The sequence below is a fragment of the Rhopalosiphum maidis genome, chromosome 3 (genome assembly GCF_003676215.2).
Source record: "Rhopalosiphum maidis isolate BTI-1 chromosome 3, ASM367621v3, whole genome shotgun sequence".
NCBI classification, from domain to species: domain Eukaryota; kingdom Metazoa; phylum Arthropoda; class Insecta; order Hemiptera; family Aphididae; genus Rhopalosiphum; species Rhopalosiphum maidis.
In genome coordinates this window covers 21,546,790-21,571,127 of record NC_040879.1, presented here as the reverse complement: position 1 = coordinate 21,571,127, position 24,338 = coordinate 21,546,790, and the positions used below count along the sequence as shown (strand labels likewise).

The 24,338-nt window shown below is 27.2% G+C and overlaps 1 protein-coding gene across 1 annotated transcript; it reads left to right on the top strand.

The window, feature by feature from the left end:
• Nucleotides 1-974: 974 nt before the first annotated feature.
• LOC113557037 lies at nt 975-23,272 on the top strand. The gene is made up of 5 exons (XM_026962315.1): nt 975-1,306; nt 18,705-18,978; nt 19,114-19,303; nt 20,056-20,485; nt 22,739-23,272. The coding sequence occupies exons 1-5, from the start codon at nt 1,296-1,298 to the stop codon at nt 22,944-22,946; spliced, it is 1,113 nt and encodes a 370-aa protein (XP_026818116.1). The 5' UTR covers nt 975-1,295; the 3' UTR covers nt 22,947-23,272.
• The last annotated feature ends 1,066 nt before the right edge of the window (nt 23,273-24,338 follow it).

The window sequence follows — 24,338 nt, the reverse complement described above, 5'->3', positions numbered from 1 at the left end:
GAACTTAAATTTAATACATTCATTAATATGATCCACTCGACACCTATTATAGTAAAACAGATCAATACTCACTTGTCAACTTTTTTTATTGTTATTCAGTCTAAAAAATTAATTAATTAAAAATAGTATATCATTACGTATTTAAGTATTTTCATCGAACCATGACAGTGCAACACGGATGACTGCTGATACAAGAACGGTGTGTTTATGACTGACCAATGTTATATGATGATTAATTTGTAAAATCGTCTTTTTTTTTAATGTATATTTGTTTAAACGTAATTGAAATACAATTATGTCAATAATAATTAGGTATTTAGGCACTTAATATTTTCAGAAGGGCTAAGACTTCTTTTTACGGTGGGGGAAGAGGTCTTAAGCCTCCCCCCCATTTCCACCCATGTATTTCAGCAGGATCCTTATTATTACAATGGCAGCAAAAGCTTGCATCCGCATATCGTTAAACGCGGCTGCTGCGTGACAATAAAAATATTATCGCCTATCAGTTTTAAACCGATTAAAGCTGTAATACATATATTATAAGACCCCCCCATATCATATATCTGTATGCATGTATACGTAAAACCAAACCTAAAAGATCGTTTGGGCGCATCCGAGAAAAATCGGTTTTATAGGCCACAGTGTCACGGAACCGGTTCCGAATCGAACGTCCGGCATCATGCTTGACCCAGATAAGTGCACGCGTATGTATATAATATAATATTATATTATGTACCTAAAATATCCATAAAATAATAATAATCATAATAGTAATAGTTAAGGTACCTACTGTATAATATGTATTTATACACACACACACACACACACGTCATTTTGTCGCGGCGACCGCGTCATCGTAGTTACCCACACGCGCCGGTTTCGTTTGGACGGTCTTAATACACACACGCGCGCGCGCGCACACGCATACATTTAATATATTTATTTATGTGTATGTATCGTGATAATATACAATATGAAGTCGATCTGCCAGACGAGCGTCTTCAGTCGACCGGCGAACGTTCGAAAGGTAATAGCTGTGTCGTCGTGCACCCACACTTAAACCACGAGTCTCTCGTACACCACGTGCTGTTTGACACACACCATATGACATAAGTCTTGACGGATTTCTTCATTTAACATCGCGACTGTTATCAGCGACGGTGTACTCGCGGACCTACCACATAATATATTGATCTTGGGTTTTTTTTTTTTTTTTTTATCTACCGAGAAAACGAATTTTTTCCCGAGGGGATTGTTTAGTATATTGTTTTATCATTCATGCGATTGCGAACAAAATGACACAACTGTGAGTATACCGTTATTAATTACCTATAATATGATACATTAGTATATAACAATTTAGTATAAGTGCAATCGTGTTTATTTGCTCATAATTTGATATATAACATACAGTACATGCAAGGACTAAGATTTTGGTGTTACAGAGCGAGGAGTGAAAAATTTTCCCAATAAAATAGTTTATAAAATGTATACAATTATTAATTATTTATTTATTTATTTAATGTAACTCAAAGTTTCTCATATGTATTGTTCTTATATACATTGAAAACTATCGAAAATATGCACAACTTTATTTTTACACTTTTGTAGGTATAGTTCATAATTAGAGAAATCATAAAAATTTACAAATTATTTGGTAGTTATAATTCCTAAGATTTTCAATTTGCATCCATAATGTTAAGACTTGAATATTTAATAATAAACTTTACCTTGAATTTTTTTGATAATTATTATTTTTAATTATTTAATACAATGATAAACACAGTTTCTATTTATAGGCTTTTGAAGTTTAAATTTCGATGAAATTGGATATTTGAATTAAAAAATAAAAATATTATCAGTATTTCCTTCATATGGTTTTAGATATTTTATTGCAATGTATAAAATATAGATCGTAGTTTTAACACAACAGCCGTGAACAAGACGTTTAAGACGTCTCAAATCCCTCAATCACCTTTTAAATAAAAATTAAAAATATAAATATGCATTATTTCTTAAAAGGAAACCGATATAAATTTATACGTGTTAGGTACTGTGCATACATATTTTTAAATATATAAATGGAGTTTACAAGTGATCAAATGTAAATTGTTTTTATGATATACTTTTGAAATTTATGAGTTCGTATCAATATACTATGGATTTTTTTTAAATTATTGATTTTAAATTATTTTTAGATATTTCAACTATACTTTTTACAATAATAATTATTAGTAAATTTAACATAAAAAAATTGTCTCATTTTTAAATGATTGCTTGCTTATCAATTCATCATATTTAATATTAGTTATTATGCATATTAGACAATCTGTTATTGTTTATTATTTTCACAATTATGTTATTTTAATTTAATATGCATGAACACCTCCACAATACAGACCACATGATAAACGATGTTCATTTTCACAAAAGTACCCAGTGGCGGCGCTAGGGACGGGTAAGTTAGGGCCATGGCCCTACTTGAAAATACCTGGCCCTACCAGTGATCTTACCAGTGACCTAACCTTAGACATTATAATATACTCATTTTTAATTTTTTGTGACCCTACCTTATAACTGTTGGCCTCCTATTGGCCCTACTTAGAAAAAAATCCTGACGTCGCCACTGAGAGTACCTATATTATGATTTATTAGCTATAAATGAGTAAACAGTATAATTTTCAATTGGATATCAAACAGAAATTAGTGAAAAACCAATTATTTTTTATTTGTTTTACGACCCGAATAACTTTTATAAAATAATAAAAGTCATAATTTGTATTCTTTTTATATAGCCAAATTATTGGAAATTGGATGTATATCGATTATAGACCATGCTTGGCTTAATACCATTTATTTTTAAATGTATTAATTTGTTTTGTTACAAAATTATTATTGTCGATTACATTATGTTATATATACTTAAACCTAAACATAAGTGGATGTGTATTATTTATTTTTATTTAATATACATAAATATATATATATGATTCTTTTCTTGAAAAAATAGTGGACGAATATTAAGAGGTACTCTTGTGCTACTCACTCTACTCGTCAACTTTAAATACTTATAACTCATAAAATACTCTACTAAAATATGTTGTTCAAAGGTAAAAATCTTAAAACTTATATATTTTTTTTCAAATATCTTGTTTTGTAATAATTTACAATTATTATGTATAATAAATATTTTCTAAAACTTAATTAGTGTTTAAAAAAAATTAGTATTTTTTGATTCAAGAATCACCCGCGATAACGTGTACCTATAATATATATTAGTAAAGGTTTTAACTGTTTTAAGTGTTTAACAATAATCTTGTTAGATTTATGTAACAAACATTTTAAAATTATAAATATATATATATATATATATATACCTATTGTACCTATATTATAATATTAATATTACATTAACACAAACTTAAAATGTAATATAGTGTGCACCCAAACACGTTCTTCTTTTTATAGATTTATCATTTACGTTGAAATAGTTCATAATTAATTTAAATTTTAAAGTAGTAAAAAACATAATGTCATCCACAAGTAAATATATTATGCATAATTGATAGAACATAATAAATATCGATACATAAATTATAATAGACATATTATTTTATTATTTTATTCAATATAAATTAGAATTTATTGGTATATACATTTACACTAAAAGATTATAACATCTTTATATTTAACAATAGTTTTTGACCTAAAATATTCATACTTACATAACTGACACAGACGAAAGCGATTATTCAATTAATATTGTTTCATGTTTCACATTAATTAGTGTCAAAATTATTATTTTTCTTCTATATCTGTAAATTACATTCAATAAAATTTGTAGATATATCGTGTATACGATATAATACATATGTACCTATAAGTTGTAAATTAAAGCAAATATGTATTAGTAATTAATTACTAATTTCAGTTCTACCGAAGCTGATGCTAATATTTTGATATGCAGACAGAAATGATACCAAAAGTAAATTACTATATTCAGTATGAAGGCCAATTGAAGGGGACGCAAGAGCAAAGGGCATACAATGTTTTTTTTTTTACGATTATTTTTTTATTGTGTCCGAAAAATGTAAACAATTTATTTAAAAATTATCATTTTTCTATTGCCCTGAATTCCGTCTTTAACCGTCACTCACACTTAATGCACACACACATAAATATATAAACAGACTTAATCTTTACTTAATTTTTGTATAGTTAATATTAATATATTGTAAAAAATTACCTAGGGGTTCAATAATATTTGCACATATTTTTATATAATATAATATAATAATAATAATAAAAATACATAATATTATGTTTCTGATATTGGTACCAAATTACCAATCATGAACACCATATTGAGGTAGGTACTAAGACGGGGCATTTGTCTTCCCTTTCCCAAAAAATAATACAAACCAGGCGTTTATAAATAAATAATAAATATTATAATGACATAATATAATTACTAATGTTATATCTTGTATGAATTACGTATAAGTTACATACAGCTTAACGGTGACTGAAATTTGCACTTATCATACAAAAATGTGGTATCTTAATTGATGTATTTTAATTTGTTAATTTTGAAAACGAATTCACTAACAAGTTTATTATAGTTTATAGTAGATAAATCGAAGTGATTTTGAATAATTGTTTTTTCAATTGAAATGGTAATGATTGTTTATATTATTATTATAACATTAACAGTTTTTTAAATATTAAAAAAAATCACTTTAATTAATACATAGTTAAGTTGTTAATCAATCAAAATCCAATTTAAAAAATAAAATACGACTAACCCATGACCTACAGTTTTTCAGATAGTACTTTATGTCGTAAAAATGGCTTGAAAACAGTGATCATGACATTCATTGACATGTTGAGTGAAAGTACCTACATTTATAGTTTGTTGTTCGTTATAGATTCTGAGCGGACCGACGTGCGACAGACATTTTTACTTATTTTTGTCTTTCTCACCAACTTATGCAATATAAAAATAATCAATTTTAACTTAAATGTATCTTTGAAACGAGAGATGTCAACATTTAAAAATTTCAAGTATTTTTTAATAATTAAAAAAAAAACAAAAAAATATTGTACAGAAATCAGGAATATTATACATTTTTTAGCCATTTTAAGCTATTACTTTAAATATTATTTCTAAATTTTTATGAAAAATTACTCTTGATAAAATAACCTGAAGATTAAACATAATATCTCACATGAATCGTTATTTTAATAATTTAAAAATATTAAAAATAGGCGTAATATTTTTTATATCTGCTTTAGGTTTAAATTTGACAAAATTTATCAAAGTTCTGATATTTGCGAATTATTTGTTAATTAGAAATTTATAAAATATTACATTTTTGCGTTTAAGATTTGAATATTTATTATAAGATTTTACGGACTTGTTTTTTCTTACGGAAACCCAAAAATCTAGAAGTCAATAAATTTTTTTAAAAAATCATTTGAATTAAAATTCTTGACGTTATTTAACATTTAAGCAAAGAATAATAATTTTAGTTATTTTTTTAATACAAAATATTTAGGTATATTCGATATTTGTATGCATATTATTATTATATTTTTTTTTGCTATACACAATAACACTTTCAAAATATTTAGATTAATTTTAAACTATTGTCTATTATATCCGCATTATCAATAGTAAAAAAAATGTCTATAGTAGCAATATAAATATATCATATAATATACTTGTAATATTAGACTGCCAAATTGTCTCCGATCAGAATTGTTTTTTCGCATGCGATATTTATCATTGAATTCAAATTTAACACATCCATCATCACTACATTGACCTACTCTGCAATAACGAGGTATATTCGATGACTCCTACTGTACAGTAGAGCAGTTACCTACTTTCCCACTTTTTACTACTATCATTATTTTAAAATTTATCCATGATAAATTTTTAAAAGTTCAAAAGTTTGAGTTCAAGCTTAAGTATGAAAAGTTTGTGAAAAAAGTTATACTTGAGATCATGCCAATTTAAGTTTGACCGATTCCTAAGATAAACTATTCATACGGACATATTATATAATTTCCACAATAAACACACTAATAATATCTTATAATTATAAACCTTTTCACACTATATGAAGTCACCAAAATATTATTTTTAAAATTGATCTTTTTCCTATATTTTTGTTCTTATAACACGGCTAACTGCGCTCCACCTACAGAACATTTAATGTAGAACGCATCCGGGTATACTTTGCTTTAAATTAAATTATGATTTACTAACTTGGTCATATTCAAGTCGTAACAATAATTATAGGTAAGTTAGGCATTAAAAAAATTCTAGAAAATAAAAATTTACTTAATATCACTCTTCTTTTGGAAAAATTAATCAAAATTTAAGTATGGATTAAAATTAATTTTTATTGTTTATCAAGGTTTTATTTAACAATTGAATCTTTTTTATACAGCGATACGTTTAAAAAAAAAAAACCATCCATTCGGCGTTGTGGACATCACCCGAAACGTACACGATGGCCAAATTGTATTATTACAATAAACGGTTTACGTTTAAATAATACGTCGTCATCAGGAAAAATTTTATCGAATAGATTATAATAGTATATACTTATTGTTATAAACTGTCTGGCTGAATCATAACAACAAATGATGACAATTAGTCGGATTTCTATTGATTTCTATTGTGCGCGCGTGTGACGGATTTTATTCACGGCGAATCATGTATTATATTAATATTATATACCTACTTGGCAGCTACCTACTGCAGCGCAATGATGTACCGGTTAAACGATTTACGTATACAAAATAAGCTATATTTACATACGCGGATAATTATTTCCGTTTCAGGTCATCGCGAAAAATTATAAAACGGCAACTTCTGCAGACTGCACATCAGCCAAACCATAATGGTATATTGATTATTCAATAATTATATCTAATGAATAAATATTAGACAGTGCGTTGTATATTATTACTATTATTATTTGGATATTAAAAAAAAAAAGAAATTGGGAAAATTTAAATTATGTGTTACTACTAACAATATCAATAGAATATCCGTTTAAGATATTACTCATTAGGAATTGATTTTAATATCACGAGTAGAATTAATTTGAAATTGATTACACAATGAATAATAACAATCAAAAAGTAATGTCAATCGACGGATTCAATGAACTATCGGGATTAATTATATATTAATATATTATAAATTATTATATTATGTCGACCACTATAAATTACTACCTATACGCTGATTGCCAAGGTTGTATTAAATGCTATTAGGTAAATGTCTAAATGCAATAATCATACTAGCAGTTGGCAATTTGGCACTACGAATAATACAAATGTATATAATTCTAATTTAATGTTGTTATTATTTTATCCAAGCACAAATTATTAACCTAAAACCAGTGATAGGAAAGGTAAATTTGAAAGTAAGACAGGAAAACACTGTAAATTGATGAACTAATAATACAGTAGTAATAATACACGCGTATATACGAATGTACCTATATAATATAGTCAAGTCTCCGTGTGTACATAATAGCTTTGAATTTAAATCTTAAACATTAATAATACAAGACATTGGGACTTTTATAATCAAAACAATATAAAACTTACCTACGATATACACGCTTTGTCATTAGTTCATTACCATTGGTATTCGGTACATTCTCTTAATATGTTCACGAGATTAGTCCACCACAAATCACAATAATAATAATAAATTATTACAATGAAATAATGTGATCAATATTGCTGCAGGTTTATTAATTGCAGTCATATTATACATTATAAGTCCTATATTACTGAAGCGTTCTGCGTTCAATATTAATAATATTCGAATTGATTTATCATCATCAAAGCAAATTGTGTTGTACCTATATGTATATGTACATAATGCGATATCATCGATTACGTGCTCGTATGTACCTACCTAATTATTTCGATAGAATAACGAATTACTGAGAACTATTTATTTTTTTTTTAATTGAAACGAAATTGGTCCTTAATCACATCCTCCGGATCACGTAAATCGACCAATATGTAATGTACGCAAAACCGCGTTTAACCGAACGGGAAACTTTTGTGGTAAAATCAGTGTTTGCGTTTAGAGTTCGATCGTTTCGTGATAGTTCGTTTTCCTTTCTATTCGTTCAATTTGTGTTGGATTGATGCCAAACCGAAAAAATTTGTTGGATTTAGAACAAACAGAATAAAACGGGTTTCGCGGTGCATTTCCTGTGCACGTCATCCAATAAAAGATTTCACTCACCGGTTGGCCTAATAAAATTACGTGCAAATATAACATAAATATATAGTCATCGAGTCAAATCTAAAATCGAATGGTATAGAAAGAGTAAAAATGAAAACGAAAATAATCGCAGTCTATTTGCAGCGAATACAAAACTCTATAATAATAATAAAGATGTATTTATTTTTCTACGCGTATAACTAATATATCATACCGAACCTGACCTTCTCGTCTAGAATACATTTGATTTGTTGAATTATAATGCAGTACCAATGTCTACTTACTTATACAGTTCCTAGCTACACGCCATAAATCATAAAAAAAATACAAACAATTTTGATTTAACTCCATAAAAATATACCTGCAAAAATTATTCGAATATTTTTATAACTTTTAAGATATTATTTAATTGACGTTTGCATGTTAGATATAAGAGAATTGTTTGAAATGGTGGTGGTCGTGCGGGTTTATAATAATAGTGTAAAATACACTAATACGATATATCTCATACAGTCGTAAACTTATACTCTCGTGATATTGCTCACAATTTAATATTTACTGTTCTTAGGGGCAAACGGTCCCAGATGGCCAGATGGAAAGGCGGAGAAGTTTATCCGAGCCCGTCAACCATAAAAAATTACGTATTATGTATCGAGGTTCTTTAATTTTTTGTTATTACCCTGTCATATATTTTAAGTCAATAGGCTGACAAGTGACAGGCTATAGTCAATTGCCCAATTATTGTATCTATAAATTATTATATCTTCTATAAGCATAATGCATGCGTTTCTGCATATATAGTAATTTATGTACTGTGCTTGAATAAAATTGACAGGAAAGTTAACAATTTTATTCGAGAAATGATGACAATTTCTAATACAATAAGCCAGTAAGGAAATTGCCTAGGAATTTTTATTATTTCCTTTTCTTTTAAACGTACTATTGTGTGCATCACTTTTCAAGCTTTTCTACTCTGTAGCCTTTATTAACAGAAAAAAAAATAAAATGATATACCTTTAAAATAAATAATCCGTTTAGTCATCCACAGACTATTCCTATATACAGTAGTAAAATGCTAAAGTCAAATCAGTCAGTTTTGATTTTTTTTTTAAGTCAACCAAAAAACAATTATTTGATTTCAGGTCTCTGAGCAGAAGTTAATATTTTAATTAATTAATTGTTTTAAAAATTTATGACCACATTTGATATGAACATATGCTATGTGGATAGGTGAAAGTATAAAAGTATATCTATTGTCGATAAGTATAATACTATAATATACATAAAAGTAAATTAAACGATTATATTAAAAGACATATCCTGAACTTGAATAAATGTACCTATACAAAATTATTTAAGATTTATTAAACTAAATAAATATCTATACATTAGTGTGCACTGTAACAATATTGATTAGGTATAATGTTAGGTATTTCAAATATAGGTACGACAATAGTTGATTTTTGTGGATGAAATGTCGAAACAATGAGTTATTAATTTTTTTGGCTACTACTTTGCTTACTTAGTTACTTGTATAGTTGTATATATTAAAGATAAGATATTTAAATACCTAACTCTATTGTTTATGGTAATTTATTAACGAGGCTACACATACGTTATTATTGTAATAAGTACCTTAATTATAACAGTACGTATAGGTACACTTATCCCAGCGTATTCGTATAGCACTATAATAGCGTTAAAATACAATTAATATTATAGTTACATCGTACATAGAAAGTACAAATACAATAAAATGTACCTATTTTATAAGTTATTATTTTCTGTAAACAGTTTTTTTTATCGAAACATCGTGGTATAAATAAAAAATATATACTTAAAAAATTTTAAATTTCACAGATACATGAAAATTAATTTTTCCGAATAATACCGTAAAACATTTTTTTATAAACATGACTTAAACATTGAATAGTTTATAATTTTTGACAATTAATTAAGATATCGAACGATCGAGAACACTTAAATTTACAAATAACTCACCACTTATTCATATTTTATGTGCAACATTTCCATATCCTTTAATTGACTATCAAACGATTCAATATATTTTAATTAATTAAAAAAATAGATTGTTCAAATAAGTTATAATATAATACATTTAAATACATTATACATATTATTACATACAGAAAATGTAATAAATACAAATAATTAATAATTGTTATCTTAAAAAATATTTCAATTTTCGTTAGCCATATTCCAAATAATTCGATAGATTAGCATAGGTATATACTATGTATTTTATATTTATTTTTAATGTTCACTAAGTATTTTGTTTATTTATTTTTTATCTTGTTCTACTAGAACACATTATAATAATGCATCTTCGACTTTTTCGCGAGTCAACATTTGTAGACCAAAAAAACGACTTATCTGGGCTATACAACTTTTATATACTTTTTTAAAGTTGATTTTTACTGGGTTAGGGCCAACACCAAAGTGTCGATTTAATTTTTCGATAAAAAATATTATACTTAGCAACGATTGAAAAAAATAAATATAAATTGAGCGTTTTCAAACATATAACTAAAAATTCCGTTCTCAATCGTATTTTACCGGAAATTATTACACTTACATTATTATAATTGCTATCATTATTATTATTATTATTATTATTACTAGTATTATCATTATTATTACCTAAGTATTGTAGTGGGTATCTTCCCTAAACATTTCTACGCGGTTAACTTTGTCACCGATGCATCTATCTTTGGTACTATATAGTGACAGGCACCCTATTCGGCCTATTCAGTTTCGTCTAAACACTAAAATTAAATAACTAAACAATCAATGAGTGGTATTGAATATTAAAATGTGTATAATATAATGTTTCTCTAAATACCCGATGGACACTAATTGAAGATGTATGTGGACGTTAGAACCGTTAGAAGTAAGCGCCATATTATTATGTGATACGAGAGTGTGTTTAACACTTAAAATCCATTATAGTTTTTTAACGATTTTCGAACATGCCTAGTCATTGCTCATTAGTCACTATATATATATATATTAATTTATGTGTGTATAAACCATCTCATCGTCTGCGTGTGTTCGATTTATCGACGGCTTCGCTTGTTAGCATGGCATATATATTAAGAAGCGAGACGGATATTTTGTTGCGTATTGCGTCTCTCTGTATATGATTAAATTATTTTCAATAATTAGAAGGAATTAAGTATAAAATATTTCATAGAATACGATCGCTATTCTTACCAGATGAAATCCGCGTGAACCCGTCACGAATCCTATTATATTGTTATATGTACGCGATGTGTTTTATCGTGATTATAGCTGCGAAATTAAAATTATTAATACCGTGTTGATATACCGCTGGAATGGAGGATGATTCTGCAGTATATATTTATATAATTATTGACGAAATAAATTTGCGGGTCGGTAAAATTGTTTTTTCCTGATCGAATTGTTTTCATAGTCTGCCACTGTTCTATGTATAGGAACCCCATTGAACGGCGAGTCTAAACTCTAAACGTTATTTCATAATCTAATTTTTTATTTGCACATAATTATAGTGACGCTTCTGTTGAATAATATGATGACCTATACCGGCTGTACGGCTTAGATAGGTAATCAAAATTGTCTTCCCATAGACGACTATATAATTTAACCAAACGCTAAATTGTTTTAACACACATTTATATCGCGTTGTTTTTAATTTTATTACAGCTGCAGCTGTGCACCGGGATTCCGAATTTCCGAGATACTACACCTTTTTTTGTTTTTTTTGCTATCGTTGATACATAATCGCTCTCAGCGTTCGACTGCAGTAAATTATAATGTATGATAATAATTCAATGCATTCAGTGTTGTTACCTTAAATGTACATATTACGCACTCGGACACTCGGAGCGTATGTAAATAATTAACATGTTATAATATTAGTTTTGCAGTGTAAAAATTACATGTTAAGATGTACAATAAAGGTGTAAGATCTAAGAGGTTACGAATTTAATTATGTATTTGGTTATCCAACGTTTAAATTATTATAATACTGTACGGTATACTTAAATATTAGTCTCATTCATATAAATGCATAAAATCATAGAAAATCTAGCTACCTATATAATCTCCTATACGTGTATGATCATTTTTTTTAAATATAATTACAATACATATAACTTAGATTATAAATTATAATATAAGTATTTGCGAATACGAGATTAAATTGTAATGATTTTTAAACGGTTTTCTGGTATAGTAATACCTACTGGCCAGTTTAAAAGCAATTCTCCTGAAACTCAGGGGGAAAGTGGGGCTGAATCTGTCGGCAATAGGCATTAAATTAAAATCGCGATGGTACTAACATTGTGGTGTATTAAAAAAACGATAAATCATTTCGATTCAACACAATAATTTTAATATTGATTTGCATTGTGCTATTAAATTGGCGCCGCTTTCATTTATATAATATACATACGAATGAGTCGATTGACCACTTGACCTCTCGCATCTGTACGCTAAACCAAGGCTGGGCAAGTTAATGATTTTTTTTAACTCAATTAAGTTAAGTTAATATGCATAAATAAGAAAAAGTTAAAAGTGAATAAAATTTTTGGTTAACTCAGTTAAGTTAAAAGTTAATACACATTTTTTTAAACTTTTTATGAAGTTAAAAAAAAGTTATTTTTTTTAGCGTACTTTATTCCTTATCAACACACAACTAAATTATAAACTATAATGCTAATACTTCATACAACATACAGTATTTCTATACAATATGTGTTTTATTTAATTTTTTTTCGTTTCGTTTTCTAAATAAATTCACAATAAAATATTTTTTGACATGAAAACGACTGAAATAGTGAATGTAAAAAAAAAAAATTAATTAACTTAACTTATTTTTTAAAATGAAAAATAAATTCGTTAATTTCACGTTAATTGAAAAATAAATTTAGTAAAAGTTAATAATTAAGTTAATAAAAATCCTAACGTAACTAGTTAAGTAAATAAGTTAAAATTAACTTAACTTTTAACTTGCCAGCCTTGCGCTAAATGCCTAAATCAATATTCGTTTCGGAATAACTCACGTGGCCTATTATAAAAGAGAAAATAAATAACATTATTAACCGCCTCGATGCCACCTGCAGTGTATACATTTATAGTAATGATCAGTGAGACAGTGAATAATAATTGTAAATATCTACCGGGCATAATTATCATTTCTACGGGTAATGATTTCGACGACGACACACAGTCCAATTTATTTTTTATCCATCACATCCGTCGACGGTGTCATTATTGTTTGTTGGATATAGACATTCGTATGTGTTAAACCTATATAATAATATGTAAGCACCAGGTACGGTCTGACGGTCGTATCACTTGTATTAGGTGACACGCACTAAAACCCACTATCGTCTTACACTCTTACCTCCATGTTCTCCGTAATCTGATCATAAAAGTCTCTATTTCTTAGTCTGCACTGTTAGTACTTAACGTGAACTATGATAGTAAACGTTTATTGGTTTAATGTCCTAATCTATTGAAGACCACGTCGACCACACGATGATATTTGGTTATAAAGGTAGAACATTAAATTATTGTAAGAAAAGTCTTAAAACAGCATTAGATCGAGTACACTTTTATCAATACTTCAAAATAAACGTAAAATAATACATACTAGTTCGTGTTATAGTCGTCGCCACCATCCACATATAATAACTACTGTTATACACACGGTCCAACGGCAAGAATCTCTCGTATTCGTCAATTCATCATGAGTCGTGACAGTAACGTTTTATTAAAATATAGTCAAATCATTTAATTTTGTCGTCTCGGTACATTTGCTTTTAACCTTGGCTATACCTATAAATAATTTACTTTGCTGAAATGTAGTCATTACTTTACGCTCTATACGAGTACTAACATTTCATAAAATATTTATTAATTACTATCTGCAGTCTACAGTAAATAACAATATGCCTATACAGTCTACACAACTATTATACTATATCGCGTCATATCTTGTATGAAAAAATAGCGAAATGCGCTAATTGAAACAATATTTGCATAATATTACAAAGTGCAATAGTATTGTTTATTGTTGTTCGTTAAAATTAATCTACAAAGACAAATTAATTAAATTGCGTATATATTATGCCTAGACGATATATTTATCGCTCCTCTGATTCTATTGCAATATTCTATTGCTATTTGTGATGCACAATAAAATATTAATATGTGCTCGAGGAAATCGAAATCGAAAACTATTTCAGTTCACAATACATATAATAGGAACCTACACGCGGGAATTCAATAACTATGATTACGATAGTATTTATATAGATAGGTATCTTTACAGTATACAGGTGTCTAATATTTTCAAAAAATCGTTTCTTCTATCTGTTAATAAAGGAGAAATCACGTTCCCGATTCACAACAACGGCGACAAGCAAACAATATAACATAATAGGCAATAGTCAATCCATCGTCTATAAATATATATGTACCTAATACCTATATATGATAATAATAGAATTACACGATCGCGTGCCACGATACATACAGCCACACAATCATTTGAACTTTTTAGGTACACGTATTGTATACGTAATACCTACATGGCTATATGACTGTATACAATACATACTGATTTGAAAAATTAATAAATAAGTGAATAGAGAATTACCGGTAGTAATAATAAGCCATATCTAAAAGCGTTTTCTATCTTTCTAAAGTACAGGGGTTGGCAAGTGATTTTTGTTGGAGTCCGGAAGATTAAAATAATAAATAAATGAGGACCAAACAAAAAATGTATTTGTTGAATCTCTATAATAAATTATAATTACACGATCTGATTAAGATATTTTATTGACGGCCCCGATTTCTGCTTTCTTTTGTCGGTCCGATCATTGCTATGTAGTATATTTGATATTAAACGGTTTAACGAATAAAAATAATTCACGATTAGGTAAATACTAATTTTTTACAATGTTCATTAGGTGGTGGGAAAGGGCTATAATATTTATATATTTTTTATTTCTATTCGCTGTAAATTTCGTCACATATTTAATTTTTAATGAAAATAGTGGGTAAAGTGTATTTTATACATGTGTAAATTTACACCCTAGTCCATTTTTTGTATACCTATATGGCTATATAAAGTATGGCCTAAAAAATATATTTTATATTCAGACATTAATTACCTGTGAAAATATTTTTGCAAAATCAATATTTTCTTTTTTATTTGTCAGACTTAAGACTGGAAATCTATTAATACTGGTTTGGTTAAAAATATTGGCTTTACTGTACATGTTATATATTATGATTAAAAATTAGTAACTATAGTCTACTATAGTAGATATTAGATAACTTGAAACTAACCATATTATAAATATCTCAAAATGTTAACGTTTTAAGAATACTCATACCTAAATTTACTTAGAATATTATACTATATAACTGAGACCTTTTTTGGGTCACGCGATTTACTTACTCCGGATATTTAAATATTATCGTTATCCTTTCTCTTAATTATTTTGATGAATGACCAAATGTTCTCATAAACAAAACATAAATAATAAAAAATTATAGTGGTTTATTAAAAATTAATTATCTATACTTTATTATTTTACTAGTATATTACTTTCTAAATATCTGTCTTTATAATATAGGTACTTACTCCGGTTTAAGATAGTATAAAAATATTATCTTAAATTGTGTTATAAACAAAATAAAAAATATATACATCATATTATACGATATACACAAATTAAAATAATATGATTTGTCGATTAGTCAAATTATCAATGTGACATATTATGCGGGAGAAAGACCTACCACTGACCAAAGCTTGGTACCGCGCTAGTAGGCAGCTACACTGCATGCTTACAAAAGAATTGCACATATAAGTGAGGATAAAAATAATGACACATATATAATTAAAGAAAATTATAATATCATCATTTTTAATAAATAAGGTTTAGAAAACATGATTCAATTTCATAAATAAGTTTCATTAGTGATGTATCATTGATAATAATACCTGTTGGTTATTATGATAATATTGAGTAAAAGCGAATAATATTTATTGCAGTCATAAATACACAAGTTGTAGTCGTATATAAAAATTAAAAAAAATAATGCCTTGTTCATAGCATATATATAATTTGGTACATATAAATAAAATATTAATAAATGAGTATTTACTATTTGATAAACGTGTTTAAAAGTAACTTAATTTATGTATTTTAATTGTTTCGGGCCATTGTTTTAAACTACTAATTAATTTTGTAATCAACAATCAACCGACTATTAGGATGACGCGCTTTATTAAAAAGAGAATCCAACATTTATTTTTTTACGCTTGTAATTGTAATTATATACTGTATACATTTAAACAACTGTATTACAATTTAACATTTAATATACAGTAGATTAATCGTGCTATAAAAATTAAATTATAGTTTGTTATATCTGCAATACTTTGGGCCATATTACATTTTAATATAAATTAAACGTTTGATACCCGCAATTGGTATAAGTACATTTTTACGTACACGCGTACATGGTACATCTCTAAAAAATAAAAATAAGCAAACCAAAAGTGTGACGTACCTAACTAATTACCTTTTCAAATGATTGATTTGGGGTATTCGATATATAATCCGAGCTTTTGCAATTGATGACAGAACCTAATATCATCATCTATTTTTGTTAATAGAAAATCAGCATTTAAAAAAACCTCTTCATATAATGATTTATTATTATGAGTGATAAACTTAAATTAATCAATGAACATTTATTGAAATATTTTAAATTCGGCATATTTTATTGTATCCATATTTGTATCTGACATCTGTATCTATAGTATCTGGACTAATCATTATCTTTTGTCAAACGACTTTTTGTAATACATCGATAATCACTATCGAATGTACATATTCGAATACATTGCTATAGACCAATAGTATATTTCATGATAAATTTATTGATATTGATACTGAAAATAATTTATTATACTATTGATATTAATCTAATTTTTTTCCAAAAAAAATATATTTATTATATTATAAATATTTAATTGTTATAATAATAATTATTTTTCATATTATATTATCATTAAATTTATTATTAACTTTTAAAACAATACCATTTTACCGTAAACAGTATGAATAGATTCGTGGCATAAAACTATAAATATATAATGTATATATACAACTATAAATTATAAAATTAATCAACATATTTTAAAATTGTTAAGTTTAAAGTTTTCACGAATAATGTTTTTTAATTTATTATTACAAAATAACTAACATTGTTATTCATTGTTTAAATGTGCAATTATGTTCAAATTTTAACTCAAATATCTACAAAAAATAACTGACGTCTGACACTGAGTATGTATTTATATATTTGTTTAGATTTTTTGGTTCTAGTAAATATGAACAATAAACTATTTATGAGAAACATTGTATTAAATATTTGAATCTAAGTTATAACAATTGAAGATTTTATAAATTATTTACTACAAAATATTCGTAGTTAGTAATTTGTGATTTTGACGTACTTTGGAGTTCGAATTCATATAAAAAAAATATATGTATTTTCCAATATTTTTATACGGATATACGAGTAGATGCATATTTATACATACTTACAGCTTATATGGGATCTTGTATTAAACTTTCAAGAATTTTGATATAAAATATAGGTATAGAACTATAAACAATCATAGTAAAAACATTTGGTGAAAAATTTAACTAATTTTTGCCCGTAATAAATCATACAAATAAACAGTTTTAAATTAAATATCTAAAAACTAAAAAAAAAAAAGATATTTAAAATAGATTAATTTACTCAAAAATATCGCAATAACAAAGTATAGGACTAAAACTTTTTACGGTATGAATTTGTTGAAAACAGTATTTAAGTAAAAAACCATTGTTATTTATAATTATTAGGTTTATAAAACTAGACAAGTATAAATGAATAAGACGAAATTAATTTAAGCGATAAAAAAAAATGAAACAATCGTTGATGAACAATAAGATATGAGAACCATCTTAAAAAATAAATGAATAGTTATTCATAAACAGAACATAGAATAGTCTGGTGAATTAATTGCACGTTTACAGGGGCGCTAATATAATCTGTCACCGACTACCATGTCGTTACCGTTTATCGCTTTTTATAACAGCAGCATGACGCATTAACGCCTAACCCCGATTCACAGTTATACGTCGTTTGTCGTATCTTATGCTTTTATCGTATATTCTAATTGACTGGTTTAATCATGATATCATTAATTATAGCTGCGATCTAAATAGAAAAATTACCAGAGTTGAGTTGAGCTCAACTTTTGGACACGACACGACAAATGACGCCGTACCAGTGAATCGTTCTTTAAGCTTTCCGCTGACCATAATTGTTTCACCAACAGAGTTTTTCTTATCACTAGGAGTAGAAAAGCTGTCCGCATAGCAGTTTTATACACGTTTACAATCGTGCAGCTGTTGCCACTGCATTCGTCCGCGGTCGGCGATAATACCGGCACGACCAATGCACCGTCGGGAGCCGAATTCCTCCACAGCGTCATTGGCAACATGCAACGGCCTAACCGCAAGGTGTTTAACGATCGAATCGACGTCCAAGAATACATACCCGACGATATTCCGTACAACCCACCTTCTGACGAGATAAAAATGCTGTCGAAACAACCGTTCCATTTCAACGTATGAAGGCCAATTTCATTGCACAGTTTATACTTAATAAATAATAATATATATTTTAAATAAAATATGTTGGCCGAAGAGATGGACTGTCAAACGCGTCTTGTTAATGTCTATGTTTATCTTTACTGTTCACAGAATCAGGCAAACCGTCCTTTTCAGACCGATGCCAACAAAAACAAAGTGGAGTTATTACTTTCACAAATAGCGCCTCAGTTTTTAAAAAACGAATTTGCCGAATCACAAAATCGAATAGTTACTCAAGAAGCTCCACAACAGTTTAATCCGGTTCCCAACAGTCCACAAAATATAATTGACGCTCTTACGAGTGAGTCTCAAACAAATATATCAAAACAATATATAATCATTAATAAGTAATAGTATAATCCTTTGACACTTATGAATATCATGCATATAGATTATTTATTAAAATAAAATATCTTTAATTATAATTTCTATTTTAAATTTAATCACTGAACTGTATAGAAAAACAAAGTGTACACAAATAAGCATGCATACGTGGTTGTATAGTTATTGATTTTATATTTAGTAAATTTATTTGTGGGTATAGCCGTATAGGATATAAGTACATATTGCACATTTATCTGGTAATCCTAGATTAACAGTATAAGAAGTATCTACATGTTTCTAATAACTGAATGTCAATATTTTAAATTTTTTCATATAAATAGATTTTTTAGTAGTCTGAATCGATGTGAAAATATGTGCATGATAGGTAGATACTGTCTTTTAAATAATTATCATTGAAATCATTTTTGATTATTACAAACACAATGTTTACTTAATTTTGCACTTAAAAAAGTTATAAATTATGTATTGATCTAGTATAAATTAAATTATCCGAACGATTTTTGAGGTAAATTGGTAGCATAATATTATAATATTATACACTATATAGCGACCAAAATATAATTAAAAATTATGTTGTCGATAAGCGAAAAAAGTAAACAAAATAAAAAAAAAACCCATTTTTTTAAAAATTTAAAAATTTTGTAGAACATTGTGTGACAGGACAGAATACATATTATATATATGTCTAGAAACCGCGTCGTTTTGCAGGTGACACGGCGCAAAGACCACCAGACGGCATGATTTCCGGATATAATTATTTCTTTTACCCGCTGGACAACAAGGTGCTGCAGCAGATGCAAAACGGCAATCAGATGACGTCGACGACGGCTGCGGCGGACTCAGAACCGGCCAAGTCTGAAAACCATGCGGCCGCCAAGCCCCGGGTGGAGCCTCTGTTCGTGGCCATGGCCGGATTCGTGGGCGTTGCGGTGGTGTTCCTCAGTGCGCTCATGTTCATACCGATATTGCCGATACACGCGCTCACTTCTAAGGCGGCGTTGAAACGTGCCCCCGAAGAGCTGGCCTCATTAACTAAGCTCGTCGCCGAATCCATCGACGGCAAAGACTGCAGCGAAAGGATAGCGTGCGAGGTCGGCAGGGCCATGCGGTCCATGCGGGTGGGCAACAAACCCATCAGGTATACGATCCATACTATTATATATACATTTTTTTATTTTTTGTAAATTATTAAAAATTTCGTGATTGAATTAACTTGTGTTGAGTTCCGGAATTATCTGCAATGCACAAAACAATTATCTCAAGTTGTTTATAATAATAAATAAAACGAATTTTAATAATAAAAACGCACGCAAAAAATATTTGAGTTCGCAAATTAACATCATAACGTGTAAAAAAACAGAATAAACTATAATAATAATATAATATAGTGTACAACATTTTATGTATTAAAGAAGCGACGAAATGATGGCTGTGAATTTGTAGATAAATACATTATATTTTTAGTTTACTGTAAAATGTAACTTTCTCAAGAGGACCTAAAATTATTAGCTATTATAAAATTTAGAGATATAAGATGATTATCTAGGATTGGGGTGATAAATCACATATGCATTATGCACTGCGTACTTACTAAAAGTGGCACGTTGGAAATATTTTCACAGTACGCGAAAATATTTTTTTTTCATTGTTTAATCTTGCATTTAGTGAAAAAAATTAAATAGTGAACAAAATTATTCATTATTTAAAAAAAACATATAATCATCAGTTATACAAGTTTGGAACTCATTGGCTTCCAATCATAATATTTTTTACTATGGTTTGTTCCAAATAAACTCAATTTTTATGTCAACACATGTAGTATGTGAAAGTTTATTTTCCACAATGAAATATTTTAAATTAAGGTAAAAAATGTATTATTGGATGAAACGAATGTTATTTGTTTTTTTTATTTCTTTAAATATCCAAGACTAATAAAGTACATAACTGATTTTAAAATAAGTTCACTAACCTTCTTTAAAAATCTCCCGTCATCCTGGGAAAAATTGTTTTTATATACCTATAAACATATATTTATAGCACGTACTTTATTTTTAAGACTTCAATTACCTATTACATTTTAATACGTAATCCGTAAAAGGTTCGCCACCCATGAATCATGATCTAGGACATCCGCTCTAATTTTAAAAATAACAGAGTAAAATGGATCATTATAAACACAGTATGTTGAATGTTTACCTAAGATGGAGAAAACACGGATGGTATTTTTTAAATAAAACATTTTATTAAGTACTTACTATTGAATTGATCTGTGACATTTTGATTAATTAATTTTGGTTTTGTTATTTTTTCATTTTTTATTACTTTTTCCTGTATTTTTTTATAATTTTCGTCAATTAAAAATTTTCACCTATCATTAATGAATCATTTTTTAAGTTTTGTCCTATAAATATTTTACACGTTATTTTTGAGTTTTTGACACACCTGCTTTAATAAATAATATTGTTATTTTAAAATATTTTACATTTGCAAAATAATTTAAAAATAAACATACAACATTATAAAACCCAAAATATTCATTAAGTATTCCGTTCAGAATCCGCCTTTCAAAATTTATAAATCATCAACAAGTAGTAACGGATAATACTTCCTAAGTACTATGATACTATCCGTATTGTGAAGTCTTATGGTTTATCTGTAATCATTTAAAAAATTAGTTTTATTTCTATACTGTATTGGATGGCTTATATAATTATTAAAATATAATTTGTTTACATTTCATAGTGTTGGATTTATTAAAAACAAATAATTTATTTTTAGATTATTACTGTCATATTTTATCTATACTAATTTAACCATTTTCTTGTAATTTTATCATAACTATTATGAACACACAAACCAACTCATTAAAAAATTACATCCGGAACCGCCACTTGATTCTAAATTATCATTTATATATTATTATAGTAGACGGCGCGGTTGGCGGTTTAGATAATAATTCATTTAATCCGTCACTGATAATTAAAAATAAATACGTTTGATAGAACCCCCACGTTACCTACCAATTTATAATTACTTACTTTTTGACTACTTGTCAAATTGTCCAATTCTTTGATGATTAAACAACACATCATATACATAAGTACGTACATGTGTGCCAGAGGTCAAACGGACTTTCGAATCACCGTGTTTGGACGTAGGTGAAACTACACAATGGTAGTATGAACGGGTAGTGTTTTTATTTCACAAATATAATATATTTATTTAATACCTATATGAATTATCCGTTTTATGTTCTTTTTAATGTTTTGATTATTTCATATAGTAGGCACTTGGTCAAAATTTTACACAATAATGGTGTTTGAGCAATAATTTGTTATGTTCTTTATCAATAACCTAATATTTAAACGATTTTTTTGATTTTTTATTACAGAATGATGGAAATTATACTACCACCAGCGGTTGCAAAACAGCTAGCTCAAATAAGAAGGTCTGCATCAAAGAAAGAACAGTGTCATTTCATCATGTGCAAAAAGACTGAGGGTACATTGCAATTGGTGGCGAAACTAAAGAAATCTAATAATTTTAAAACTAATCACAACAAAACTATTCACGATGTTAGAGAAATTTTTAACATTTAAGACAGACCATTTTTGGAAATTAATTTATTCTAGATGTTAAGTAAATTATTGTATGTTTTTAGGATTACAAAGATAATTAAATAATAAATATTTTAGTTATACCAAGGCTGGGCAAGTTACTTTTTCCCCACTATATTGTTTTAAAATAGAAATTAATTCAGTTAAGCTTTTAATTATGTATTCGAGTTAAAAAATAATTTAACTAGTTAACGGATACGAGTAAAAATTACTTTCTTCACTATAAAAAATTTACATTAGGGTAATTTACAATGAATTTGTTTCATGATTCAAACCAAAAACCATAAAAAAATTACGCCTATATAAAATAATCGAATTTTTATTATGTACATTTTTTAAAGTTTTTAAGTTACTAAGGTTATTGTGAGAATCGATTTTTGACATTTTAATTAAAATCATTTAAAATAAAAAATTACTATTTTGCATATTTACTTAAATTAAAAAATTATTTAAAAATTGACTTCCACAATAACCTAGAAAAAATTATCAAAAAATGTCACTATTACATTTCTTTCAAAATAACAACATATTATAGTAATTAACAAACATTAGTGGCGTGATAAACGTGACAAATTATATTTTTTAGCTATTCTGAGCCGTGTAGTTAATACTCTAAATTAGAGTGTTATTCATATTATTACAAACACATAAGTAAAATACTTTTTTTTTTTTTTATGGTTATTTATAATTAAGTATGCTTTAAATTTCATCTTAAGTAACATTATTTTAACTAAAAATAATTATATTATGTATTTTTTAATTATTTTTTTAAAATGCAAATTTTATATGAAAAATATTTGTAATTGAAATTATTGTTGTAATTTATTTTGTAGTTGTTATGAAAAAGTTTTTATTCATTTAAAAAAATAACTCGTTTCATTGTGATAAAAAGTAACTTACCAATTTAAAGAGTTGGTACATCTTAAAATAAATAAATTAAGTAAAAATAAAAATATTTATTTACTTAAATTTCAACGTTGAATTTGTTAATGCCCAGCCTTGAATAATGTTGTTGCTTGAAATGGTTTCTATAAATCATTTTCTAAGGAGTATTATATAGGCAACTTGTTATGTCATTCATGACAATATTATAAAATATAAAAATAATGACAAATAAATGAATGTTCAAAAAATTAATTTCCTTATTTATTTTATTTTGTAAGATGCTTGAAAAATTATTTTAGCAGAACTGATAATTATACTACATTGTGTATTTTTAATAAAAGATAAAAAATAAAGAACAATATATTAATCATAAATTTAACAGTTGTATTAATTTTGATAACTTGCTAGCTGCCATAATATAAAATGTGTTTGTTGATGTTGTACAATAAGAATATGTAAAACAACAAAGCGAAAAAGATAATTTTTTCT